The sequence below is a fragment of the Eublepharis macularius genome, chromosome 2, assembly GCF_028583425.1.
Source record: "Eublepharis macularius isolate TG4126 chromosome 2, MPM_Emac_v1.0, whole genome shotgun sequence".
In the NCBI taxonomy this organism is placed as follows: domain Eukaryota; kingdom Metazoa; phylum Chordata; class Lepidosauria; order Squamata; family Eublepharidae; genus Eublepharis; species Eublepharis macularius.
Genome location: NC_072791.1, coordinates 130881107 through 130907777, shown reverse-complemented (window position 1 = coordinate 130907777; position 26671 = coordinate 130881107). Strand labels below are relative to the sequence as shown.

Below are 26671 nucleotides of genomic sequence, written 5' to 3'. Positions count from 1 at the left end.
GGTGGAGGCATCTTAGTCTGGTGTCTCAGTTTTGACCATTCCACCTTCAGTGACTCTTCCAGGAGTTTAGGCTCTTGACCAAGCCTGTGCTTCTGATTTTGTTGTTCTGTTTCACTGATACACTCAAACTCCCTCACCACATTAAGGTGTGTATCCAAGAGGAGGAAACAATACGCTGAAGAACTATACAAAAGAGAAGGTAGGATAACAGATACCTTCGATGAACATTTTTTTTATGAAGCATCAGAGGTCTTAGAAAGTGAAGTAAAAGCTGTAGTCAAAGCAATTGGTAGAAACAAAGCACCTGGAGTAGATGGACTATCAATAGAGCTATTTCAAGCTACAGAAACGGAGTCCATCAAAATCTTAACAAGAGTATGTCAACAAATATGGAAAACAAAACAATGGCCCACGGACTAGAAACACTCGGACTACATTCCAATTCCAAAAAAGGAGATACCAAATTTTGCAGCAACTATTGCGTTATTTTCCCATGCAGGCAGTTATGCTCAAAATTCTACAGCAAAGACTCTTACCATATATTGGAATGAGAAATGCCAGATGTTCAAGCTGGATTCAGAAAAGGAAGAGGCACCAGAGATCACATTGCAAATTTACGACTAATGGAAGATACCAGGGAATTTCATAAGAAAACCATCCTGTGTTTTATAGATTACAGCAAAGCTTTTGACTATGTGGATCATGAAAAGCTAAGGAGAATCTTAAAAGAAATGGGGGTGCCACAACATCTGATTTTTCTGATGCACAACCTGTACTCTGGACAAGAGGCTATTGTCAGTACAAAATATTGGGAAACAGAATGGTTTCCAATTGGCAAGGGTGTCAGACAAGGATGCATATTATCTCCCTACCTGTTCAACTTCTATGCAGAGTATATCATAAGGAAAGCTGGATTAGATCTAGAAGAAGGTGGAGTGAAAATTGGTGGAAGGAACATTAACAATTCAAGATATGCAGATGAAACCACATTACTGGCAGAAAATAGCAAAGACTTGAAATGACTACTGATGAAGGTTAAAGGAGAAAGTGCCAAAGCAGGATTACAGCTGAACAGCAAGAAGACAAAATTAATTACTACTGAGGAATTGCACAATTTTAAAATTGACAATGAGGACATTGAAATTGTTCAATATTTTCTATTCCTCGGCTCAATCATCAACAAAAAGGGAGACTGCAATGAAGAAATCAGAAAAAAATAGAGACTTGGAAGAACAGCTGTGTGGGAGCTAGATAAGATCTTTAAAGATAAAGATGTCTCTCTGGGAACCAAGATCAAGATAATCCAAACTATGATATTCCCCATTACTATGTATGGATGTGAAAATTGGAGAGTGAAGAAAGCTGACAGGAAGAAAATTGATTCATTTGAAATGTGGTGCTGGAGGAGAGATTTGCAGATACCATGGACTGCCAAAAAGACAAGTAAGTGGGTACAAGATCAAATCAAGCCTGAATTCTCCCTAGAAGCTAAAATAAAACTAATGCTATTGTACTTTGGTCACATCATGAGAAGACAAGACTCTCTGGAAAAGTCAATAATGCTAGGAAAAGTGGAAGGCAGTAGGAAAAGAGGAAGACCTAAAATGAGATGACTTGATTCAATGAAAGAAGCCACATCCTCTAATCTTCAGGATCTGAGCAAGTCTGTTAATGATAGGACATTTTGGAGGTCTTTCCTTCATAGTGTCTCCATAGGTCAGAGGTGACTTGATGGCATATAACACACACACACATCCATATCAATCTTTTCCACACTACTCAATTCAACCAAGCCCAAAATGAATATTATGCTAGACTAAACCCTGAAGAATCCAGCTTGACTTAGCCATGCATCTTGAATAACATAAATAGCTTGTATTGCTATAGCAATTGTTAGTGCTGGTATAAACTGCAGCTATGCCTTCTGTTCTTGGCCTACATATACATAGAATATGCAAGAAAAAGAGAGAGATAATGCAAGCACATTTATTTCTGTTTTACAAATAAGTTTTTATGTGAAGATTGGCAGACTGATGCCTTTGTGCAGTTCAATACTAATGAATACTTGTTGCTTTGTTGGCAGGGCTATGGAGGAGAAGAAAAGGTGTACATTGCTACTCAGGGACCTATAGTTAATACTGTCAGTGATTTCTGGAGAATGGTGTGGCAGGAGCATTCTCCGATTGTTGTCATGATTACTAATATAGAAGAGATGAATGAGGTAATGCTATATCTTTCCTATGTTGTAGCTAATGTTCCCACAATAGACATCTGAAACACTGGAAATGATCAAATACAATATACCTCAGTTTGTGCTCAGCTGTGCAGCTAACTTTGGTAGTCTGGAATTTGTCATAAAGGCTTAACATGCAACGCATCTTCCAAAATTTAAGCTCTGCTCCACTATTAAAGAGAATGCATACACTTTTCTTACACATTGGTTGTGAGGTACAGATGACTTCTTGAAGGTAATACTGCTAATGCACAATAGAAATTGCATTTTCCCAGAGTTTTGCCAGGTTTTCCTTCTCTGCTAATACTTCCGTTACCGCCAGAGCTCAAGTCAGCAATTAGTTTTTCTGGTGTACCATTTTGGCAAGCTTCTGAGGAATAATGTACCAGCACTTCAACTCTAACCTTGGAAGTGCTCAGCTGTGTTTTCTGTTGCCACTGACTCTACTTTCTTCACACCTGTTTTAATTCTTGGTTATCACTTTCCCTTTAAATGGAGAGGCCAGGGATTGAACCTGGGACCTTCTGTATACCAAGCTGATGTTCTACCACTGAGCACACCTTCTCAGGGGCCCAGATACCATTTCTGACTTCTAATCTAGAGTTGTAGGCATACAGCATAATATTGGTATTGACTTTCAAAAGCAAATATTTAATTGCACTGGTTGTCTGGATAAATTAATAAACTCACTGGAAGAGCTCAGTGGACTGTGGTCAGCTATCATTTTTATTCCAGCCTGTCCCTCACAACTTGCATCTGCAGCTTTATTTACATGTTTTCAAAGAGATAGGGAAGCAGCACACTTATTCACATATTTGGTTAGATGTCCTCATTAATGCACAAATGACCTGCAGATTCCAGCAGTCTCCATATTAACAGAAATCTGATTAAGTCTACTTTTTATTGATACCTCTTATTTTGCAAATTCAATTGTGCCGTGACACTCAGGTGTAAATATAGGCTACAAGCTTCTTCTCACTAACATTGCAGCTCTGATATTCCAGTTTCCCTCATTTCAAATTAATATATGAATACTGCATCTTAAAAAATGTGTCAAGACAGAGCTGAAACCTTTGTTCCACTACAGTGCTAGAAAAAGAGGCTTTGTGATTTTGCTATATACATTAACTCAAACAATGCAAAGATTAGTGGCTTAGTATTCCATCACTGTTGTCAAATCTAATCCAAACCGACAGACAACCCACAGAACTGTGTGGGTGTTTTTACTCCACTTCATTTCAGCTCCTCAGAGTCTGGGCTATAGATAGCTAGTAGCGCATTTGACAGTTCTTTACAATGAATGCTGTTGTAGCACAGGAAGCTGCAGGATGGAGGAAGCACAGAATAGTGAAATAATTTGAGATGAGAAATGGTAGTGACAGCCTTCCCTATTGACACAAACTGGTGGTGCAGCATTGATTTCCAGGAGCAAGAAGAGTTACTAAAGAAAAATTTTGTATCTTGAAAGTTTAGATCTTCCTTTATCTAAAATTTTAATCTCCCTTTAGCTGAATTTTATCTAACTTCTGCTCATTAGGTTAGGCAGACAAAACAGACCTTTTGAACAAACATGCAAGAAACTTATCCAACAAGACAGATAGGTCTGGATTCCTTTGTCCTGCCCTAAGAGATTAGATACAGTGTAAGGAGAGTTCTGGGGGTAAGTGCTGCACTGGTTAGGGCAGCGAAAAATTCTTAGTTTCTGGGTGAAGATGGGTTTGAACTACTCCAGGTTGTGGGAGGAGTTATGTACCTGAAGAGAGTGGTGTCAGAAGGAAAATTCCTCCTGAGGTGGCTTCTTCCATCTCTGCAATACTATAACGAAGTACTGCAACAGACAGCATTTTCCTCTTATGCATAAAATATAAATGAGAATCTCCTAAGAGCTGGACCTAGTAAGCAGAAAATTTCAGAAGCAGGTTCTGGCATACTATGAGGGTCTGCTGTACAAAGAAAAATGTCAAAAATTCCACTGAGAGAATGAAATCATACTGAAAGTTACTTTTTGGATATGTGGCTGCTGGTAGGGCTAGTATGTTAATATGGACTGGCCTCAGAAAATATTCATTCATAATTAACTCTTGCTTTATTTACTGTGGGTTTTTTTTCTCAGAAATGTACAGAATACTGGCCAGAAGATCAAGTTACTTATGAAGGAATTGAAATCACAGTTAACAGAGTGATACAAGCCGATGATTACCGGTTAAGGCTTATTACCCTGAAGGTAAAACCACACTGATGTATGCGCAGCAGCATGTAAATCCTATCTGGGGATGTCATATACAGTCAAGTCACCAGTTATGCCCTGTGTGCATAGCACAGTTGAAATATCATTTCTATTGCTGCATTGATTCCTTTGCCCAGTTTCCAAGCATGTCAGCAATATAATAATTCTAGCAGTCAGGCATTTTCAACAGAGAATGTGAAACCTGAACACTTTCTGGTCACTTGTAAACCAAACTTCCTCATATAGTAGAATAATCCAGTGACTCATTCTGCACAAATGTTTACTGGTTGTTTATTACTCTCTACTTGCTCCATAATATTTTTTTCATTGGCCTTTAAAAATTATTCCGGGTCCCCTGGGGAACCATTGTGTTATTGCAAGGCGTCTGTGAATCCGTACAGCTTGGGCAGGTTTTCACCTTCCACCTCCTGCCTTCCTGTGAGTTCACCTCCATGGTGGCCATGCCCCCCAACTCTGTATGTAGATGTTGGTGTGATTAAGAAAATAGACTTTCATTTAACAATGTTACTGAATCCATAGTAGATTTTTGTTATTATGTATTTTCTCAGTCAACAGATACTAATAGTATGACTAATGTCATGTGGTGATCCATGACATTTTTGACATTAAAAAAAGGTCCTTATACTTGAAAAGTTTGGGAACCACTCTCATAGAAATAACAGTAACTTTTAGTGCTGTGATTATCCTTTTTTCTGTGAGGAAGTAACATACTTCATACTAAGTAGTTTAATGTGATTTGTTAATGCAAAACCCCTATATATTTCTCAGCAACAGTCAGGATTGGTTTATCATAATGATTTGAGGAAAGAGGCTTGTTACACTTAAAAAAAAATTATGTTTTCAATACGATTGATATGTTAGCCCTACAATATGACTGTTACTTTTCCTATATGCACCAAGTTGTTATATACATCGAGTTGTCATTTGTATTAGAAAGTTGTTATTGTTTAATAAAAAAAATTTAAAAAAGGAAAGAGGCTTGAAAAATATTTCAAAATATGGAGTTTTTAAAGCTATTTTTTCCATTTCAGAGAGCTCCATGAGTATTTAGTATGAGTAATTGTGATTCATAATTTCAGCTGTAATGGTGTCAAATTTCATACTCCCCATTCAAATCTGTTTCTTTGCACTGTAACTCAGATAGTATCCTAAGCAGAGTTATTTCCTTCTAAGTATATTGAAATCAACATGCTTAGAAGGGTATAACTGCTTAGGATTGTACTGAAAATGTACAATTTTTACTGCAGACGTGGGTTTTTTTCTAGGTATGCCATAAAAAAATGGGTCCTCTTCCCTTTGCATATAACTTACAGTTATGTCCTTCCAGTAATAATTTGTGCGTGTGTGTAAACATGAGGGCAGGGGTTGTCTTATATTTCAGGTCATCATCCTTTCAAATGAATACAGCTCTTTTTGCCAATAAAGGTTTTAGATTCTTTTAAAGACATTTTAAAAATTGCGTTGAAAACCGTGTTATTAAGTCATGAAGTTAAAAGTGATGATAAAAACTAATTTATATTTTAGACTACAAATTAGAATGTTGAGTAACTTTATTCTCAAATTGAGTAATATGCATTGTTGCCTGATCTTTATCTAGTTGCATTGGCAACAAGGTGCCACAGGACCATGTTTCAACAGTTTCTAGTCCATCCTTCTCACTCATCCGCTGAGCATCCTAAGCAAATTTCCTGTTGGTAAAATGAATTGTGTACATGTATTCTTCCCTGTCTTCATAGGCACTGGATGCTGTTCATCTTCTGCCACAACGGTGCCATTTATTATATTTGGGGTGTTAAATCTGGATTGTTTTGTCCTTGGATTTTAATTATTTGCCAACTTTAGACTTTCCTGATATGAATGGGAAGTTTTATTGGTTGGTACTTCTATTGCTCAATTCCCACGTATCATCACTCCTAAAACTTGAAAGACCCGATCTTCAATGTACTGAAAGCCAATCTGTTATTTGAATGAAATGTAGAATGTTCAAAGGATCCTTTTAAAATCCTTGCATAGATGCTTCTGTTTTTGAGGATAGTTGTTCAGAGTATATTAACTGTCCTGATCAATAACTAAAAGATCAAAATATCAGGCAGTTGCTCCAGTCAGGTATAAGATTGTATTATGTGCCATCATGTTGCTTCCAACTTGTAGTGACCCTATGAATTAATGACCTCCAAAACTTCCCGTCTTGACAGCCTTGCTCAGGTCTGGCAAACTGAAGACCATGGCTTTCTTTATTGTGTCGATCCATCTCATTTTGGGTCATCCTCTTTTCCCACTGCCTTCAACTTTTCCTAGCATTATTATTTTTTCCAGAGAGTCTTGTCTTCTCATGATGTGACCAAAGAATGAGAGCCTCAGTTTAGTCATTTTAGCTTCTAGGGAAAATTCAGGCTAGATTTGATCTCAAACGTCTCATTTGTCTTTTTGACCATCCATGTTATCTGTTAAAGTCTCCTTCAACACCACATTTCAAATGAATAATTTTTATTCCTCTCAGCTTTCTTCATTGTTCAGCTTTCACATCCATACATAGTAATAGGAAATACAATCATGTGAATCATCGTGCTCTTGGTCCCCAGCAACACATCCTTATCCTTAAGAATATTTTCTAGTTCCTTCAGGGCTGCCCTTCTAAGTCTCAGTCTCCTTCTGATTTCTTGGTTGCAGTCTCCCACTGAGGTTGATGATTGAACCAAGGAATAGAAAATCTTTAACAATTTTAATTTCTTCATTGTCATCCTAAAAGTTGTGTAATTCCCAAATAGTCATTTTTTTTGTCTTCTTGATGTTCAGTTGTAATCCTGCTTTGTCACTTTCTCCTTTAACCTTCATCAGTAGTTGTTAAAAGCCTTCACTTTTTTCTGCCAATAATGTGGTGTTATGTGCATAGCTCAAATTTTTAATGTTCCTTCCACCAATTTTCATTCCATCTTCATCTAAATCTAATCCAGCTTTCCTTATGATATGTGCTGCATATAGATTGAACAGACAGGGAGATAAAATATATCCTTGTCTGACACTTTTGCTAATTGGTAGCTGTTCTGTTTCCTCATATTCTGCCTTAACAATAGTCTCTTGTCTGGAGTATAAGTTTAGGCAACAGTAAAGTGAAACAAGCACAATTAATGAGCGTGTCTGCAAATTGAGCAGCATATTTGTTGATTCATTACAGCTTAAGAAAAGTTAATCTTATGCCTTCTACTTTCACAAAGGTTGACAATCCTATGCAGAATTACTCCACTCAAAGCCCATTTAAAACAATGGGCCTAAACTAGAGTAACTTTGCATATCTGGCACATAACTTTGCATAACTAGCACATCATATTTTTGTTGTCTGCTGTAGCTGTGCCTGTTCATGGAAGCAGGGTAGCTAATATACTAGCAGTAACAGAAACTGACTTTGATTTAAAAGAAGTAATAGCATACTAGGTAGTAGAGAAAAGTGTCACAGAAATTAAAGGGAACTTAAAGGGTCCTCTTGTCCAACTTTTGGCATTCAAGAGTCATCTTTCATACTCATTCAGTAAAAAAATAGTTCACAGGACTGAAGAGTATCATATTGGAATGAAGTACTTGTAGAATGAAGAAGAAATGTAGTTACCCATGCAGCATCCCTACAAGAGAAGATTTTTAAAAACAGAGTCATTAGGAGGTCTTACATTTTGAGAAATAAATATCTTTTAAAACAACCTCAAACTACACAATAACATTTTAAGCAAGGCCTTCAAAACTTATCAATCTATTGTGGTGTAGCGATGAACCAACAGGAGACAAAGTCAGGATGCAAGTCTGACCCTCCAACTGGAGGCGAGTGCTTTATTGAGAAGTTTTTCCGGAAGTCCCGGAAGAGAGCAAGAACAATTAAGGCAATAGCAAAGTTACAATAGTAAAGTTACAATATTCTGAGACAGTCACAGACAACTAGGCAAACATGCTGCAGTCAGCCTTTTGTCTTATCAGTGAGAGCATAACAAAGCACGTTGTGAGCTGTGTATGGTGCAGCTCTGTGAGGGATGAGAGAATATGTTGAGATATGCTGAGAATGGCCCCAGGCCAAGATGTACTCCCTTCTAAGTCCTGGTCACGGTGTGCCTATTGATCAGGACTTGCAGAGCTGGGCTGCCAAGGCTGGCTGGTGTGCCAGTTCCAGCCCACATTGTGGCATAAGCTTTTGTAAGCCAGAGCTTGCTTTGTCAGATGTCTGATGTTGTGTTCAGTAGGTAGAAATATATTGTAATACTTCATGCATCTGACAAAGTGGAATCTGGCTTATGCATGTTTGGGCCAAGATACATGTGTTACTAAGGTGCCACAAGACTCTCTTCGTTGATTTGACTACTGCAGACTGATGTAATTTCTTGGGATCCCAACAAGCCTGTGAGACAATGTCCTTTCTTTTGAACAGAAGCTTCATGTATGGAAACTTTTCATGACATAGAGGTAAATAACATTACCTGGTAAATAACATCCTATTAAGCCTTTTAAAAAGGGACAGGACAATATTTTCTTGAAGCTCTTGGCAACCCTAATAACTTCCTTTTTGGAATTTGTCGTGCTGAATATTAAAGAGTAAAATAAAAGGGTTTTTTTCCTCTGTTGCCTCTGATTCTCTTTCTCAATGGCACACAGAAAGGTGAAGAAATAAGGAGTCTGAAGCACTACTGGTATACATCTTGGCCAGACCAGAAGACCCCAGACCAAGCACCCCCCTTGTTGCAATTGGTTCAGGAAGTAGAAGAAGCTATACAGTGTGCTGAAGAAAAGAATGCTCCAATCATTGTTCACTGCAGGTAGGGGTGGTTTGGTTGTGTGGGGTTTTTTTTTTGCATAATCTCCATTATTTGCTTTGAAGAGAGAGGGGAGAAAAAGGGGAAATTTATTTAAGTTCTATTTTTCTCTAACACTGCCTTCATTGAACCTTCCTTAACAGTTGTCTAAAGTGAACCTTATTTCATGGCTACACGCTCCAGAAAAGTAATTTTCTTCATAAGTAGAGGAAAGTATCATTGTATGGGTTGTGCCTCCTCCTTGCTCTATGGGCAGGGCATACACAAAATTCTTACAAAGGCTTCCACTAGACTGAGAAGGTGCAGTTCATGCTCTGCCCTCTCCATGGATGGACAAACTTCCACAGGTGTCCCATCTTGTTTACTTTTTTAAAAGCAGGTGAAAATACCTTTAAAAATCAACAGCTGTTCCCCTCTTTTTATCACTTAAGACCACTGGTGGTGGACACAAAGAAGAAGAAGTTGTCCCAGATGGAAGAATGCCCCAAGGCAGCAGCCAGAGTTGCGCCACTGTGAATGCACAGCTCGGCCACTCCTCTCTCCGGGATCCCAGAACTAGCCTCCACAACAATGGCTTCTCTTCTTCAGCTGCCACTCTCCTCTCTCCTGCCAAAGCAGCAGTAGGGATTGGGAGCAGACAGACAGCCCTCTCCTGACAGACAGGCCCATCAACAGAGTCTACTACAGCTCATCTGAGCCAATATCTCTTACCCTATTAACTAAATAAGGGCAGGCAGCCCTAGCAAATACTAGCACTGAAAGGCTACAGGAAGGGACTCCCCAGGCAAGGGCAGCAACAGATACTTTTGTCTACCACTGGTGAGAAGGCACTCCTCTTTCCTCATCCCATCATCCTCCATATGGCATTCCATCTTAAGGAAGAGAGGGAGTGGTAGGGAGAAGATACCATTTCTTCTGGCCCAGCCTCTGCCATGTTACTTCGATGGAAGGGTCTTCCACTCCTTCTGGGGAAGACGACTCTGACTTCAGACTTTGAAAAACTAGCCACTCACTGACTAGCCTCAACTCCTCTTCTTCCCCTGCTGTTCTCCTGTCCCCTGCAAAATACCAGCAGGTACAGGGAGCAGGGAGCTGGCCCTCTCCAACTCTGAAGCACTAGTGGTGGATGGGCCCATCTGCAGAGCCACCCACAGCTCTCTCGGCCACAGCTCTGACTGAAATACTGGGAGGTGGATCACCTTCCCCAAACTAACCTCTCTATTCTAGTCACTTGCCAGGGAGAACAATTCTCTGAGGATACTTTACTGTAGGGGTGTGCAGTCTAGATCTGGGATTCAGGAAAAAAGACAGATCTTTGCTGATCCAGCTAAACTTGGCTTTCCCTAATCAAATCAGAGAATCCCAGATCCAATCTGGGAACTCAGATCCAGACCTCCAGGTAAATCTGAGAAATTTATCTTCAGCCTCTGGCCGGCTCCTTCCTGGGGTTCTCCCACTTTTTTCCAAGAGGGGAGGGGGAGGAGGAAGAAGAGAGGGGATGTGAGGCAGGAAAGGGGTACTGAGTGGCTAATTGTGCAGGAGCTCTCCTTGTCTGTCTGACTTCTATGAGTAACGCTGGTTCAGTTGGGCTAAGTTGCAGCAGTATCACTTGCTTCAATTTGGTTTGGGTGGAATTCTCTGTTTTGACATGATGCTCAGGTTTGATATTGGTCCCCTTGATTCACTTTGCTTCTTCTTTCTTCAGTTTGGTTTGGGTGGAATTCTCTGTTTTGATACGATTCTCAGGTTTGATGTTAGTCCTCTTGATTCACTTTTGTTCTGGTGGGATTCCATCCATTCCCTTGCGTCAGTTTGGTTCTGTTGGGCTTCCTCTTGCATTTGTGAGTGTGCCTTTGACCACTGGCAGTCTTGTCCCTCTGTGTTGCTACCTGAGAGCCTGCTTGGAAACGCTACTCGCTTAGGAAACAATGGAGAGTGGCTGGGGGCACCTTCTTCAGGGGCCCATAGAACTGAACCCCAGTGTCAAATCTTTCTGAAACTTGGAGGGTTTTTCAAGGACAGTCAGGAGTAGATTCCCTGAAAATTTGAAGGATTTTTCTTGAAAAATGCCACCCCTGTTCCTCAGCAGCCCACAGATAGTTTTCCCCTTAAGTAATAATGGCTGAATATATCTGGGCTTCTCTGGTCTGTCTTAACTGGATCAGATAATCTTTCCTGGATTTCAGGACTCTTGGATTTTGGGGGGATCTATGAAACCTGGATCCATATTTCCCCCAATTTTTTTTTGATGCACATCCCTACTTTACTGGACAAAGCCCTGTTGGAGACCAAGGGAAAAAAGAAGATAATGTCTTCTTCTTCCAAACAAGATGGGAAGAGATCCAATAAGTCAGGTCAGTATTTTGACTTTCAGAGCATTCTTCCAGCATAGGTACTCTGGACTCCACAGGTCAGCCTAGACCAAATATCAATTTATCTCCAAGCCCAACTCCTCATCTCAAGGCTCTTGGCCATGTATCCTTTCAACCCCATCCAGGGCAGGGGATGTACCACACATTCTGCCTGGATAAGTCCTAGATCTCCTCCATTCCCTGAGTAACAGGTCTCCTTTCTCCCTAAGATCCAACTGGCCAGTGTAATATATGCTTATGCTCCAAGCCATCTGTCACCTACTGAAAAGTCACTGAACTGGTTCCATGAATGGAACATTTTCTGGGACCTACTCTGTTCTGTTTATTTGTATGAAGAAAAATAGCAGACCAAACCTAGATCCACAACACACTCAGATGGGCAAGAAGGGGAAGATTGTTATGAAGACCCTCCAACCCATAGTGTAGGCCCTCCATTCAGGGAACTTCTTAGCCTCTATAGATCTTCCGCCTTATAGTATCTCCAGTTACTGGTCTACAGGGACAATTCTGTCTCATGTGATTGTAACGCTAGAGGTGGATCTGTCTTCATCAGAAGTTTAGCAAAAGAGAGGAACCTACTAATCAACAATAAACAAGGAAGGTGCAAGCACAAAAGTAGGCATAAGCAATGAATCAGTTACAAAGTATCAAATGTGTTCTATTGGAGTACCAACACTCTCAAGTATATCAAGAAATAACATTCAACAGTGAACACAAAAACAGTTAATTGACCAGTGTACAAAGAATCAAAATAAGTACAATGGTTAGAGAATTCCAAGGAAGAAATTGGGTCCAAAAACGGTAAGTCCAACAGAGTAAATATTCCTTTTCAAATAAACTTCCTTTCTTCCAGGAAGAAGAGGGAACCAAAGGGCTGCTGAATAGCTGCCTGTAGTGCCCTGCTGAATAGCTGCCTGCTGCGCCTGACAGTCAGGGCCGGCTGAATACTGCTGTTTCGTGATGTTCACGTCATCAGGGGCGAAATTCACCAGTCAAAAGTAAATTCTTACAAGACTGCACATGAAGTCAAACAGTCAAAAATAAGTTTCAGCAAGTATCATATGGCATAGTAGCCCATATGATACTACTATGCCATATGATACTTGCTGAAACTTATTTTTGACTGTTTGACTTCATGTGCAGTCTTGTAAGAATTTACTTTTGACTGGTGAATTTCGCCCCTGATGACGTGAACATCACGAAACAGCAGTATTCAGCCGGCCCTGACTGTCAGGCGCAGCAGGCAGCTATTCAGCAGGGCACTACAGGCAGCTATTCAGCAGCCCTTTGGTTCCCTCTTCTTCCTGGAAGAAAGGAAGTTTATTTGAAAAGGAATATTTACTCTGTTGGACTTACCGTTTTTGGACCCAATTTCTTCCTTGGAATTCTCTAACCATTGTACTTATTTTGATTCTTTGTACACTGGTCAATTAACTGTTTTTGTGTTCACTGTTGAATGTTATTTCTTGATATATTTGAGAGTGTTGGTACTCCAATAGAACACATCTGATACTTTGTAACTGATTCATTGCTGATGCCTCTTTTGTGCTTGCACCTTCCTTGTTTATTTTCATCAGAAGCTTGGCAAAAAATGAACTGCAGGCGGGTGCAAGGGGGGGGTCATCAAGTATTTCCTCAGAATAGTGGAAGCCTTTGCAGAAAATGTGCATATGCCCTGCCCTGCCTGCAAAGCAAAGGGGAGACACAACCCATACATGAATATCTTCCAATCCATTGATGAGAATGATGCAAAACCCTTGCAGTAAGTCCAATGTTTAGATTCATTTGTAATGATCTGATTGACCTAGGTTTTCCTCCTATAGCTTTAAAGAGTCACCTGTTTGATTGCTGATCATCTTTATCATAGGAAACCCTTACACCTAGGTCTTCTTAGATATGTTGGATAGTTTCAACATTCAAAAACTGATTTAAGCATGTCTCGTCCAAACAGTGAAGTACTATAAGGGAGGAAAAGGAACAATGAGTTCCTTTTTTAATGAACTTTTTTATAAACATAAACCACAAATGAGAATGTGATATGTTGAGTCAATGCATTAGTACACCACATTTCTTTTAAAAGTACATTTGCCTGGAAAAACAGAATCATTTTTTAAAACATTATATCTTCATTCTCTATTTCACTTATGCAGCTATTATGTCATTTTAAATTTATGTTGGGATACCTGTTGTTGTATCCAGACCTTTAAAATGATTCTCTCCTTTCTCTCTCCCAGCGACACAAAGTATATGTTGTAACATTAACATTTGTTTGAATGGAGAAAAGTCTACAGGAACAGGAAATGAGCAATCGCTCTTAAAATCAACTGCGGTTAATAAGCAAAGTGTAATAAACTTTTTTTTAAAAATGAACGGAGTGGTTTTTGAAAGGACTGCGTATCCTGTATACATCAATAGATTTGCACAGCTAACATTTTTTCCTATGGACCTAGTTGCTGGCCCAAATTATTGAAACAATGAAATTCATCTGAGAAGCTACTAGTACTGCTTGAAATCTACAGCATAGGGTTGTCTCTTGGACCAAGGAGTTATTATTACTCACCACATCTGTTATTTAAAGTGACATGCTGACTTATCAGGCCCGACAGAAGCTGGATGTCTCACCAAACATCTTTTTGGCATTGACAGAGAACTGTGGTTCTCGAAAGCTTATGCTACAGTAAAGTTGGTTAGTCTTAAAGGTGCTACTGGATTCTTTTCTATTTTGCTACTGCAGACTAACATGGCTAACTCCTCTGGATCTTTTTGGCATTGTATCTCAAACATTTTCTCCCAAAATAAGGGCTGGAATTTCATTGAAAAAATATTAGGCTGATGATCTTACAGGTTTTTTTTCTTTCTTTGTCTAACATGTATGGGAGCTGCATATTTGGGACAGAAACACTTTTCACTAAACTACTTTTCTTTGTAGTGGAATGCTCCCCACACACAGAGTACAGCACAGAAAACCACCTACACTTTTATTGCACAGAGTCAGGCACAGAGTTATGGAGACATGGCTGACGACGAATGGGGTTGCCAGGTCTCTTGATCCAGTAGGGCAGTTCAGAGGCAGAGTTTAAGATGGCTCTACTTGTGAAATTAATTTGAAACTTATATTTGTCCACTCTAATCTAGAATACCATCATATACCATGCCACTGTATTTGATCAGGAAAAGTTACTTTATTTGGTGCCACATGCTCTTTCTCTCTAAAATATATAAAATCTTAGAAATGGGGTCTGTTATGATAGTCTGATGGTGTCAGATGTTTGCATTTTTTCATTTTTCAAAGAAAAGTGAATGCTCTTTCTGGAGGCTTTTCCCTCACCATCTCTTGATCTCTTTGGCTAGTGCAGGGATTGGGAGGACTGGCTGCTTTATTGCCACCAGCATTTGCTGCAAACAGTTGAAAAATGAGGGTGTTGTTGACATACTCCGAACAACTTCCCAGCTACGGCTAGACAGGTAAGAGAAATTTCTCCTTTCTTTTACCAGAAATCTGTAAGGCTGGCACCATGGATAAAAGTGGATCATTATTACTCAAGTGACTTATACGGAAAGTTTTAGGGAGTGGGTGATAGAAAAACAACACAGAGAGAAAGACTTTCCTTTTTGTCCCCTCTGTGGCTACATTCATTCTTACTTTTAGAAATGCTGTCAATAAAAAACATCTTCTTGTTCTGACAAATAATAATGGAATGAAGTACATTTATAAGCACAATTTTGGAAATTTCTAAGAAAATTATGTAGTGGCATCCTCACTGTAGTAAGCCCTTGACTCAACCCCTCCCCCCCCCCATGGCTGCCACCAGCATTCCATTGCCACCAGAGGTTTTTTTTTTTTTAAGAAATCAGTAATAGCTAAATCATTGTGGCATTCTTTATAACTATCTATTGCAACAATGTACTAGTTTTCTGAATTCCTTCCTTCCCTGCAACAAAAGGGACGACAGATTTGCTTTTTTTAAAATGAAAGCTGTGAATTCAGAGAAACATTAATGAATTTAGAGAAACATTAATGCAATTGATCATTATAATGCTATAGTGATTTGATGGTGGAGAGTGCCATCAAGTCATAGCTGACTTATGACATAACATTTTCATAACTACAGACTAACAGAGGTGGTTTGCCATTGCCTGCCTCTGCAACCCTGGTCTTCATTGAAGGTCTCCCATTCAATTACTAACTAAGACTGACCCTGCTTAGCTTCCCAGATCTGGTTTGTTTGGGCTATTCAGGTCAGAGTGTACAGTGATCTAGCTATTAACAATTTCTTTAAAAGACTGAAAAGCCCTCTGGTGGCACAGTAGTAAATGGCAGCTGCAAAGACCTGAGGGAAGAAAATGGTGAACTAATGAAATGTAGGGTCTCTCTAGATGTTACATTTCTGCACGGGCATGTACTGGTTTTAACATCCTCCTTGCAGTTAGACATCAGCTGAACAGAACAACTTTTTTAAAAAAGAAAAAAAACTCAAACAAACTCAGAACAGCACCACAGGGGGTGGAAACTTTTCTGCCTTTCCCCTAATGCTGTTTTCTTACATGAAAACTGCATGTGAAGAGATTTACCTCACTGCTTTTGCAGCTCCACATGGAGAATCTGTGCAGATTCTCCTCATGGAGTAGCAAAGTCATAAAACTACCGCCACCCCCTACATGTGTGCTGGTTTTGCTCAAGAAAAGGGGAAGGCAGGAGCAGCTTGTTTGAGCTTTCTTTAAAAAAAAAAAAAGCAATTCCCTTCAGCTAACATCTGACTGCAGGGAGCATGTTAAAACAAGTGCATGCCCCTGCAAAAACATACGGTCTAGCAAGACCCTTAATCCTGGCAATATGGAAGTGCTACTGTTGTAGGGAATGTCTGACCTAGGAACTGGAATATTTCCAGTTCTAGATGGGGTTGCACACCTCCTAAAGGAGCAGGTTTGCAGCTTAAGGGTGCTGCTGGACCAGGGCCTCCTGTTGAATAGGTACCAGCAATGGGTAAGGACACCTTTCGCTAGTTTTGGCTGGTGAGCCAGCTGTGACCCTGGGCAGAAAAGAGCTTGGCACTGTGGTGCATACCTTGGTAACATCAAGATTAGATTACTGTAATGCACTCTATCTGGAGCTATCCTTGAAAATTGTCCAAAAGCTGCAGTCGGTGTAGAATGCTGTTGCCAGAACACTGACTTGAGTGGACCATAGGGAACATATCACTCCAGTCTTGTTCCATCTACACTGGCTACCAATTTGCTTGTGGATCCAATTCAGAGTGCTGGTTTTAATCTTTAAAGCCCTATACAACTCGAGGCCAGCATACCTAAAGGCCAGCCTACCTCCACATGAACATACTTGACCACTTTGGTCATCTTCAGAGTGTCTGCTTCAGGAGCCTCCACCATCTGAGGCTTGATGGGTGGCAGCCCAAGAAAGGACTTTTTTGGTCATGGTGCTGAAACTTTGGAACTCACTTCCTAGGGAAATTTCATCTGTCTCTCTCTATTGTTGCCTTCTGCCAGCAGATGGAGACTGCTTTGTTTGGCATTTCCTCACTAACTCTTATTAGCCTTCCTCTCTGTTTGTGTGTTTTTATGTATTTGTGTGTTTAGATTTTATTTGCATATGTTTATGTGTTGTTTTATTTAATTATTTTAAATATTATACAGGTGGCATAGAAATATTTTAAATGAATAAGTAAATAAAATATTGACAGGACCTTGGATAAAGCATGGCTTCCCATCCAGACTGCCTGATAACATGCTTAGACAGCTCTTTTTCCAAAAAGACTGGAGAAAAGCATGTTTGGGAAGGAGCATACCAAAGATAGGGAAGGTGTGATAGGAGCATGATTAGGCCACGCATTCTGTGAATGCTCCAAATATAAGTGCTCTTTGGTAGCCAAAGCAGAGAACAACCTGTGTGTGGAAGCATATTTATTATTTCACAAATCTGTCTCAGGTAACATGAAACAAATAAACCATTAGAATACATTCCTAGGTACGTCAATTTAGGAATAAGTCCTACTGAATTCAGAATAGCAACCCATAGGATCAATCTGTTAATGAGCTAAATAGATTAAAATTAGTTGGGCTTACTATTCCCCTGCAACTATAGACTCCTAAGTTTACTGTCAGTCATAGGAAAATGTTATTCATTATATTTACTTGGGCTTTTATCAGACTGGGCTGAATCATTGAGCCAAAACACACGAGAAGAAATACATAGGTTCAGCACGTGTTCTCTTACCTCAAGGTTTGCCGGGATCTGTAGGCGTCCTGGAAGCTTAAAGTTTAGCATTTACAGAGCAGCAGGAAGGGAAATACAGGCGCCTGAATTTCCCTTCCCCTTCCTGCTGCTCTGTAAATGCTAAACTTGTTCTCTTGCCTCAAGGTTTGTTGGGAAGTGTAGGTGTCTTGGCAGCTTAAAGTTTAGCATTTACAGAGCAGCAGGAAGGGGAAGGGAAATACAGGCGCCTGTATTTCCCTTCCTGCTGCTCTGTAAATGCTAAACTTTAAGCTTCCAGGACGCCTACAGAGCCCGGCAAACCTTGAGGTAAGAGAACACGTGCTGAACCTAGGTATTTCTTCGCGTGTGTTTTGGCTCATTATCGATAGTAAGCTGAGAACAATCAGGATTTAGGAAGGATAGACCAGCTATTGACAACTGTTATATTCTTTCTTGTACATACATGTTCTACACAGATATTCACAGTGCCAAAGACAAAAGGGTAGGAGCGCCTTTACAACACGCAGGTGCCATAAAGAGAAAAGCTCTGTACAGACACACCGGTTGCCCAGCAGGGTAGGGGGAGTGGATATAGGCTTTCGAGGAACTGCCTGTGAAGGCAACCAGCTTTTCAAAACATCTTTGGCACACAGAGACAATCCTCTAGACTACAGAAACCTTAGCAGTTCCTGTCTCTTTCCCAAGTTAGCTTTTTCCCACCCTGCAGTTCAGCTTCTACTTTTCTCAGCTTATCAATGGACAAACAGGGAGACAAACACACACACTTCTCACTCACTCACAAAATGATTAACAATTAATAGTTAACAATTACCAAGACAAACAAGCCAATCAACAAATCTGAGACAAACTGATTAACACCCTGGGGCAGACAATCCAAGACAGACACAGGGCTTTCTATGCACAGGACAGATTCAGGTTTTCAGATTTTCAAAGCAGGCAATTCAAACAGTTCAAATAATTCAAACAGAGACTTCAAACAGGTAAGGGCTATTTCAGAAGCAATTCAAAGACACTTCAGGACAGATACAAGCCATTTCAGAGACAGGTTATGAGTGCTCTTCAGGTACAGATCAGATTCTGATGGTAGAGTTCAAACCCACCCAGACAGACAGACAGATTACAGTGGCAGAACCTCAGCTCCCCACTCTGGGAGACTTATGAAGGGTTTACCCACCCTGCCAGACAGGATTGAGATGCAGACAGGATTACCTGGTTATGCCGGTTCACAGACCCCAGATCTTCACAAGACTTCAAAGTCAGAACAGGTAAACTGCTGTTCTTGAGAATTTACCTTCTGGGTGGGCAGACCTGAGCCCCCTCTGGCCAGCCAAAATTGGTGGGGTGCACCTTCTGTGGGGAAGTCAGGCTCACCCGCTCAGCAGTGCTCTTGGCTTCCCAGCCAATGCACCAGTTCGTTATACACAAATATGTGTCCCTGTGTATTTTGCCCAATTGAAAGAAAAATGAATACATGGATGAAGTCTAGTGAGCGAGATAAAACATTATATTGTTTATATAAACAAGGAAGAAAGAACAGGTTAGGGCTAAAAGTACTCCAGAAACCAGCAGCTCTTCTTCAGAGTTCTGAAACGATTACATGAATTTTTATACCTTTGGATTCATTAGCAGAAATTACAATAAAAGATACATAGTTTGCTGAAAAATTTAAACCTATCATCTGGCATAATTCCATTGGTCAATCAAACTTTAGGCTGTCCATTTACATGTTGGTAATTTTTTATCATATCAAAAAACATTCTAGCCTTCCTTGGCACCCTCTGATGTCAGTTCTTTGGGGAATGTGGGCCCTATCAAGGCCATAGAATGTCAGTTCTCAAAACAACCAAAGCTAATTACCCACCATAAATCTGTCTGTGTACCATAGGAGGAGTTTCTCTCATAGCCATAATTTGAATGTGAATTACTGAGGATGTTTTGCTTTGACAGGTTTTGCCCTAATCAATTGACCTTGATGCCAATGTTGTCACAGTTTGCCCCTTTAAGCTTCACGTTATCAGTTGACACTAACCAGAACTCAGACAGCAAGACTGCTTTCACTTTTAGGGGCCAGATCAAGCTTCTAAAAGTATCTTAAGGAAAGTCTATTAAAGACCCCTTTGTATTAGAAATGTGTGTGTGTCTGTGTGTGTGTCTGTGTGTGTTTGTGCATGCATGAAGCTGGAATCAGATGCCTATATATTTGATTCTACTATATGTATATGCTTATTGTGACACTCAGAATATACTTGATTACAATGAATGCATGACTAATATGCAGATATGCTAAGTGAAGCTGGCTAAAGCTATTCATATCTATTGGGATAGCATACATCAGAAATATGTGTTCCACAAGTATATGTTAAAGGCCAGGGTGGTACTTTACACATGGGCTTTATTGATGTTCAAGCAAGCAGCATTTGACAGGGAAAATTACGGTTTAAACTTCAAAGGTATAATATAGTTGTAACATGTGAAGTGGTCTATAAGTCTAGATTTGGAGGACATTGGTTCAATAACTGCTGAAATCACAGCACCACTTAGTGGTTGTGTGAAACATCTTTCTTGGCAACCAGTAATTTTGTGACATGAAAGCTGAAGCATGGCTGCACTTTCCCAAGGAAGCAAGATGCAGAAGGAATAGCTATGAGGTACTTCAGCAGCAGAGTTGCTCCTAGCACTACTGGTTTTCCTAGGGTTCAGGTCTTCCACTGTGTCTGTGTTCAAGCCAAAGCATAGTATATAGCCCACAGAGTGGTTGTGCATAGATGTTATAACTGTTCATTTCATATTAACAATACTTCTGTGGCCAGAAATATTCAAACCTGAAAAATGCTATTTATGTCTTTGAGAAGAAACCTCAAGGAATGGAAGGAGTGTGCCAACCCCTCATGCCACCTGGCCAAGGACCCTTCAAAATTGACCAACAGTAAATTCCCTTGGAAAGCCAGCACAGGGGAAGAGACAGGGATGCCTGCCTTGGACCCTGACCTAAGCTCAACACTATAGGAACAGGTCACAAGCTTGCTGCAGGGGCTCCCTGGGGTCTTCTCGAACCTTCCTGGTTGAACCACAATGATCGCTTACACCATTCCAACTTCCTTGGGGCAGGTAGCACACTTGGTGTGGCAGCACATATCCAGAAACAGTGGGACATCATGGCCTGGGAGGTGGATAACATGCATCACTTGGGGGTTATAGAACCATTGTGGAGCACCTGGTAGAGCCCCGTAGTCCTGGTTCCTAAGTCCAACAGCAGCACTAGGTTGTGTGTTGACTACTGTGAGATGAATAAAGTAGGCCAGTTGAACACCAGCCCCATGCCCCACACAGAAAACTTTATTGCCCAGCTGAGGACAGCATGCTACCTCTTGGCCCTGGGTTTTATGAAAACCCAGAGCAGGAGCCAATGGTCCCAGCAGGGGCTGTTCCAATTCAACATGATGCCCATTTGGCCTACATGGGGCCATAGCCACATTCCAGCACTTAGGGCCAAGCTACAAGTGACGAATGAGACAGGTTGGACACTAGTCAGCTTCCCTCAAGTTTTGATGGGAAATGTAGGCGTCCTGGTCTTTGTGACTTTTCAACTGTCACTTGTCCAACATTCCGCCAAGCTTGTCTACATTTCCCATCAAAACTTGAGGGAAGCTGACAAGTGTTCAACCTGTGTCATTCGTCACTTGTAGTTTGGCTCTTAGTGAACATGGTGCTCTCGCAGTGTCAGAGCTTTGCCCCGGCATACATTGATGACATCATTTCTATAGCCCATACTGAGCCTCCCACCTGCAGCACCTGAAGGCAGCTGGCCTGCGAGCCAACCCTGGGAAGGGCTGGCTAGGGTGCCAGGAACTGAAATACCTAGGATTCCTCAACAAGCTGGGGAGGAGAGGATAGTGGCTAGCGAAGGCACACAAAGGCCAGAATCTATCAAAAAAAGAACAGGAGGGAATTCAGGTGATTCTACAACCCCAGTGGCGTAGTGTGGGGGAGGCCAGAGGGGCAGTTGACCCAGGTGAAAAAATTCAGAGGGGTGCAAGAGACTGCACCGTGCCTGTGGGGAGGCTGCCTGTGCCACCTGCGTGCTGACGGAGTGGCCAGCTCACTGGGCACCAAGCTGGCCTTCCTGCAGTGGTCGAGCTGGCTGCAGCGGCATGAGCGGCTGCGGCAGAAGGGGCAGCTGCGCCCTGCGTGATGACGTCGCCAGAAGTGAAGTCATTGCCTGGGTCTAGGAGCAAAACCCAAGACTAAGTACTCGCCTTGCCCAGGGCGCTCTCTGCCCATGCTACAGCACTGACTCAGCCTGCTCTCTTTCTGAGGATTGGGACTTCCTGGTGGGCCCAGTGGGAGGATTGACTGCAGCAGCTGTCAGTATGGGAAAGGCAGCAGCAGAGACAGAGCCTCACAGTAAGAGAAAGAGCAGAAGCAGCAGTCCAGCAATTGGTATGAGAAAAGAGACTTGTGTTGTATATTGAGGGCCTGCTGCTCCTGTCTCTAAACTGCAAGATACACCTTGTTCTGTTAATGGAATTGCAAGGATAGTGATGGGCTAGATACATTTTTCAGTGCCACATTCAGCAGAAATAAAGGATATAAGGGAAACAGTTCCAACAGAGATGAGGCATCTCTGAATCGCTCTGTTTTCCTCACTTACCATGGTCCACTTCTAATGGCTTATTCTAGGAATGCTTGGACTCACTTTGGCTCTTGTCTGATATGGGAAATACCTTTTATAACCATTGGTTTTCAGCAGGGGTCATTTCATATAAAAAGAGCTGGAGGAACTCATTAGCATATGCCACACCCCTTAACATCACTGGAAGTGTGTCATTAGCATAACTGATTTGCACACACCCCTGACATCACCTATCCTGGAGTTTTGGACCCAATCCTGGCCATTCAGGGCCGAAATTGGGCCCAAAATGGCAAAAAGGGGCTGAAAATGGCTGAAAAAGGGCCCAAAATTGTTAGGATCGGGCCGCTGCTGAGTGGGAGAGTGATCCACCACCTGTCAGAGTCCCGATCCGGGCCATTTCAGCCCCAATCCAGGCTGAAATGGGCCCAAAATGGCCGAGAGTCAGGTGGGCGGGGCCACCTCACATGTGACCTCTTTGGAGAAATGTGTTCCTGCGCATTCCCCCTCGAAATGAGCCCTGGTTTTCAGACACATTGCAAAATATGTCTTTCACCGTTTCAGAAATGTATACCTTATATGCATGATGATGAATATACTTAAAACTACTACAGATTTTGCACCACCATAGGCCACATTTTCCCACCTAATTTGAGCTGGTTTTCCAGACATATTATTTTTACATAACTTATATTGCTTCTGCTAACCATGTAGAAGGAAAATGAAGCTCTGTCTGCTAAATTTGCCTTCTTCCTCCTAAGATGTTTCCAGGCTATGTGCCAATACTTTCAGTATTATTGCCACAGTTATAAAGACTAGGAGAGAGAGAAGGCAACATGGTATAGACTGATCATGTCAAATCTTGGAAGCTAAGCAGGGTCAGTTCAGAGGCAAACCACCTCTGCTTCTCATTTGCCTTGAAAGTCCCAGCGTTGCCATAAGTTAGTTGTGACTTGACAGCACTTTACACATACAATGTATATATGTAAAGGGATTTTTTTTTAAAAGGGGGAAATGTTAAGTTCCCAAGGTGTAAAATTCTGAGCCAGATACCAATTTCATATTTACACAGTGTGGTAATGAAAATGCAGGCTACATATAGCCCACAGATACGCTTGCATAAGAGCAATCCATTACAAGGGTGAGCAGTCATAGGGGAATACAGTTGACTTTGCTTAGAGCTTAATTAGCTTACAAGGAGCCAAGCTGCTGAAGTCTCCTAGACGCAATTGCCAACAAGCTTTTGCAGTACTTATAACAGGGAAGCAATGCTGATTCCATTTGGAATTTGTCTGCCTTCATCATAAATATTGTTATAATCTATTTTTGGATTCTCTTACGCATGTATCAGCCAATATAAGCCCTGAATTAAGATTGTCCATTTTGATGAATGATTGTAACTTCTAACTATGTTTGTGCATAAGGTGGTGCAAGCAGCCTAAGCATTAAAAGATTGCAAAGGGTGTATCCTGATGGAGCTCAGTTCAAGGATTAGAAAATGCACCTTCAGTGCTCCTGCTCTATACAGTTCGGAGCTAGAGGAGGATTGTTTCAACTGTGAACTGATATTTTCAGAATCAGAATGAATTGGAATTAGCAGGGGATATTTTTTGATGATCCACAGAACAGGAAGAAGGTATCTGCTTTCTCTGGAACACTTTCCTCTGTTTCCAGTATGCACTAGTGTACAGCCTGGGTTGCTACTTGCTGAGAAGTCTCTAGCAGCTGATCCACATATTGAGAATAATCACAAGGTACAGTCCTACTGGAATTGTACCATATCAGACTGTAGGTGGGAAATTGTATTTTTGAAAACTCCCTCTATGAAAGAAATTTACTACACATAGAATATTAGAACACTAGTTCTTCCTGATGTGCTAGTTTTCTTTGTTCACAGAGGGGTTTTGTACAGGGAAGAATTATATCACTCTGACAGTCTGAAATGGCAAAATATTACAAGCCCTGACTGTTCAGAGTACTATATGCGCTTAGGCAATTATCAGTGAGCTGCCTCCACTCAAGCCTGCCATCTCTGTTGCTACAACCAACTAGAGAACCTGGGGACTGGTAGTCTGGGATTTGGCCCTACAAGGCAGGGGGCTGCTATGTTAGCAGCAGCATCTGTAAGTAAGCCTTCAGGGGCAGGTCCTTCAACTGAGGCCTCAGGATTCAGGGGCTCTGAATCTGGAGTAGGTTCTAGGTCTGAAGGAGAACCAGTGGTATTGGGTGTCCCCTGAACCTTTTGGTCTTCATTCATGCTGGTCTCTGGCTCCTCTTGTTCATCCCCTGTGGAATCTGCTCCTGCTTCCAAGTCCAGCCCAAGCGGAGTCACAACAAAAATTGTTCATAGATGGCCTTTTAGTCAACAACTATCATTAGAACCACTAGACTCTGGATTAGTTCTTTTGTGTTTGGTCCTCTTTCCAGGTGTACTGTGTGGTTTTGATTATTAGTAAATACATAGAAATGGGATTTGGGCTCCCAACACTTTCCCCCTCCCCTTGCTTTTCTTTACAGGGGAGGAATGATCCAGACTTCTGAACAATATCAATTTGTCCACCACGTCATGAGCTTGTATGAAAAGCAGTTTTCAAGAGCAGCAGCTGAAGAATAAGGATTCCGGATAATTTGCTAAAACAAAAACCAACAGAACTCTAACTAGAATCGTATGTATTCCAGAGCTGAGAAGATATACGTGGGAATTTCAAAACAGAAGATATTTATTTATACATATATAAATATATATAGTTTTACTTTCATATTGCTTTATTTTGCATTTAAGAGTTAAGAGACTGCTTGTCTTCAACATGTGACAGGACAACATCTTCCTCACAAAACAGAAACAAAAAAGGCCTATTTATACTGTAAATAAGATCAGTAGCTTCATTTGTTACAAAATTTAAAAACATCACTGTCAGATTTGCTACTTAAAAAAACAAATTAACGTGATTGCTACTAGATCCAAATACAGTGTGAAACTCTTTGATAAATGTCTTGCTGAAATCTGTAGTGTATGTTGACTAAGCTTGAAAGTAACTTTTTGCCCTTTTTCTGATTGTTTTTACATTTTAAACTACCGGATACTGTGTATATCATAAGACCTTCTGAGCCCCTGCATTAAAGGATTCGAGTGGATTCATACTGAAATAATGTTTCAAGCCTTCTATCTTTACTTATTGAAAATAGTGTTTACAAAGTAGCCATGCTGCCAAAATGAGGAGAGGAAAAATACTGTTTTGAGTCCAGTGCAGAAGAGCAGCCATGTTAGTTTGTTAGGGTAAAACCAAACAAGAGCCCAGTGGCAACTTAAAGACTAATGGATGGTGGCATAAGTTCAGCAGACAGTTGCCATTCTTGTCATTGCAGTATTCTTGAGTAATTCCCCCTCCCCTTTCAGAAAAAGTTTCGGTATTTTTCTGTTGGGGAGTCACGGTCTCTGTGTCAGTTCTCTCTCACACACACACAGAGACTCACACAGTAACAGTATGAGTTTTTATTTTTGGTGGCTCTGGGCTGAGTTTTGTATGTAGTGACATAGCCTGATGCTTAATCATGTTCCTAGCTCACAACCTACCCCTTAGCTTAGATTTTTGGGATGGCGCAAGTTCAATTGAACCATTCACATTTAACCCTTTTACTAGGACTCCATACAAACAACACATTCTATAAAGTTAATTGTATGAGCAAATTTCAACCTTAAGCATTTTCACTCCCATAAAGTGGAATTGCTTTACTCCTTTTATCTGAGTTTAGTAATGAGATTGACCTCGATATATTTGTATTGGTGAGGGCATTTTTCCTGTGGTTAGACTGACATATGGGAGGAGGGGGAATTGGCTTTCTGTGAAGATTATAGAATGACATCTGCATCATATGAAGTCATCTCTTCTGCAGCTGCCTATTTTATACATTGTTTACACCTGCATTTTGCTTGTGAAACACTGAAAAATATGACAAATTTCCATGGTGAAACTATTTGGAGTGTAAGTTAGTTTGAGCAGATGGCCTCTTTATACATTCTAACCCTGTGAGTAGAACAGTTGACCCAAACATCCTATTACAACCCCTGAAGAAACCCCATTAAACAGATCATGATTTAACTGGGCAGGAGAACTACATGGTTGCCACAGAGTAGTCTTAAAAAGGGAGCCCATGGATACATTCATGGG

The 26671-nt window shown here is 40.9% G+C and overlaps 1 protein-coding gene across 2 annotated transcripts in view; it reads left to right on the top strand.

Annotated features, from left to right (window-relative positions):
- The window catches only part of PTPN5 (protein tyrosine phosphatase non-receptor type 5), a 159969-nt gene extending 134342 nt beyond the window's left edge, over positions 1-25627 (top strand). The window contains exons 13-17 of one of the 2 annotated variants that reach the window (XM_054972784.1): positions 2084-2221; positions 4347-4457; positions 9114-9274; positions 14995-15108; positions 25020-25627. In XM_054972784.1, the coding sequence (XP_054828759.1) occupies positions 2084-2221; positions 4347-4457; positions 9114-9274; positions 14995-15108; positions 25020-25116 (621 nt within the window). In that variant the 3' untranslated portion in view covers positions 25117-25627. The remainder of the gene's footprint in view (positions 1-2083; positions 2222-4346; positions 4458-9113; positions 9275-14994; positions 15109-25019) is intronic. The other variant, XM_054972785.1, reaches the window with a different exon arrangement.
- The last annotated feature ends 1044 nt before the right edge of the window (positions 25628-26671 follow it).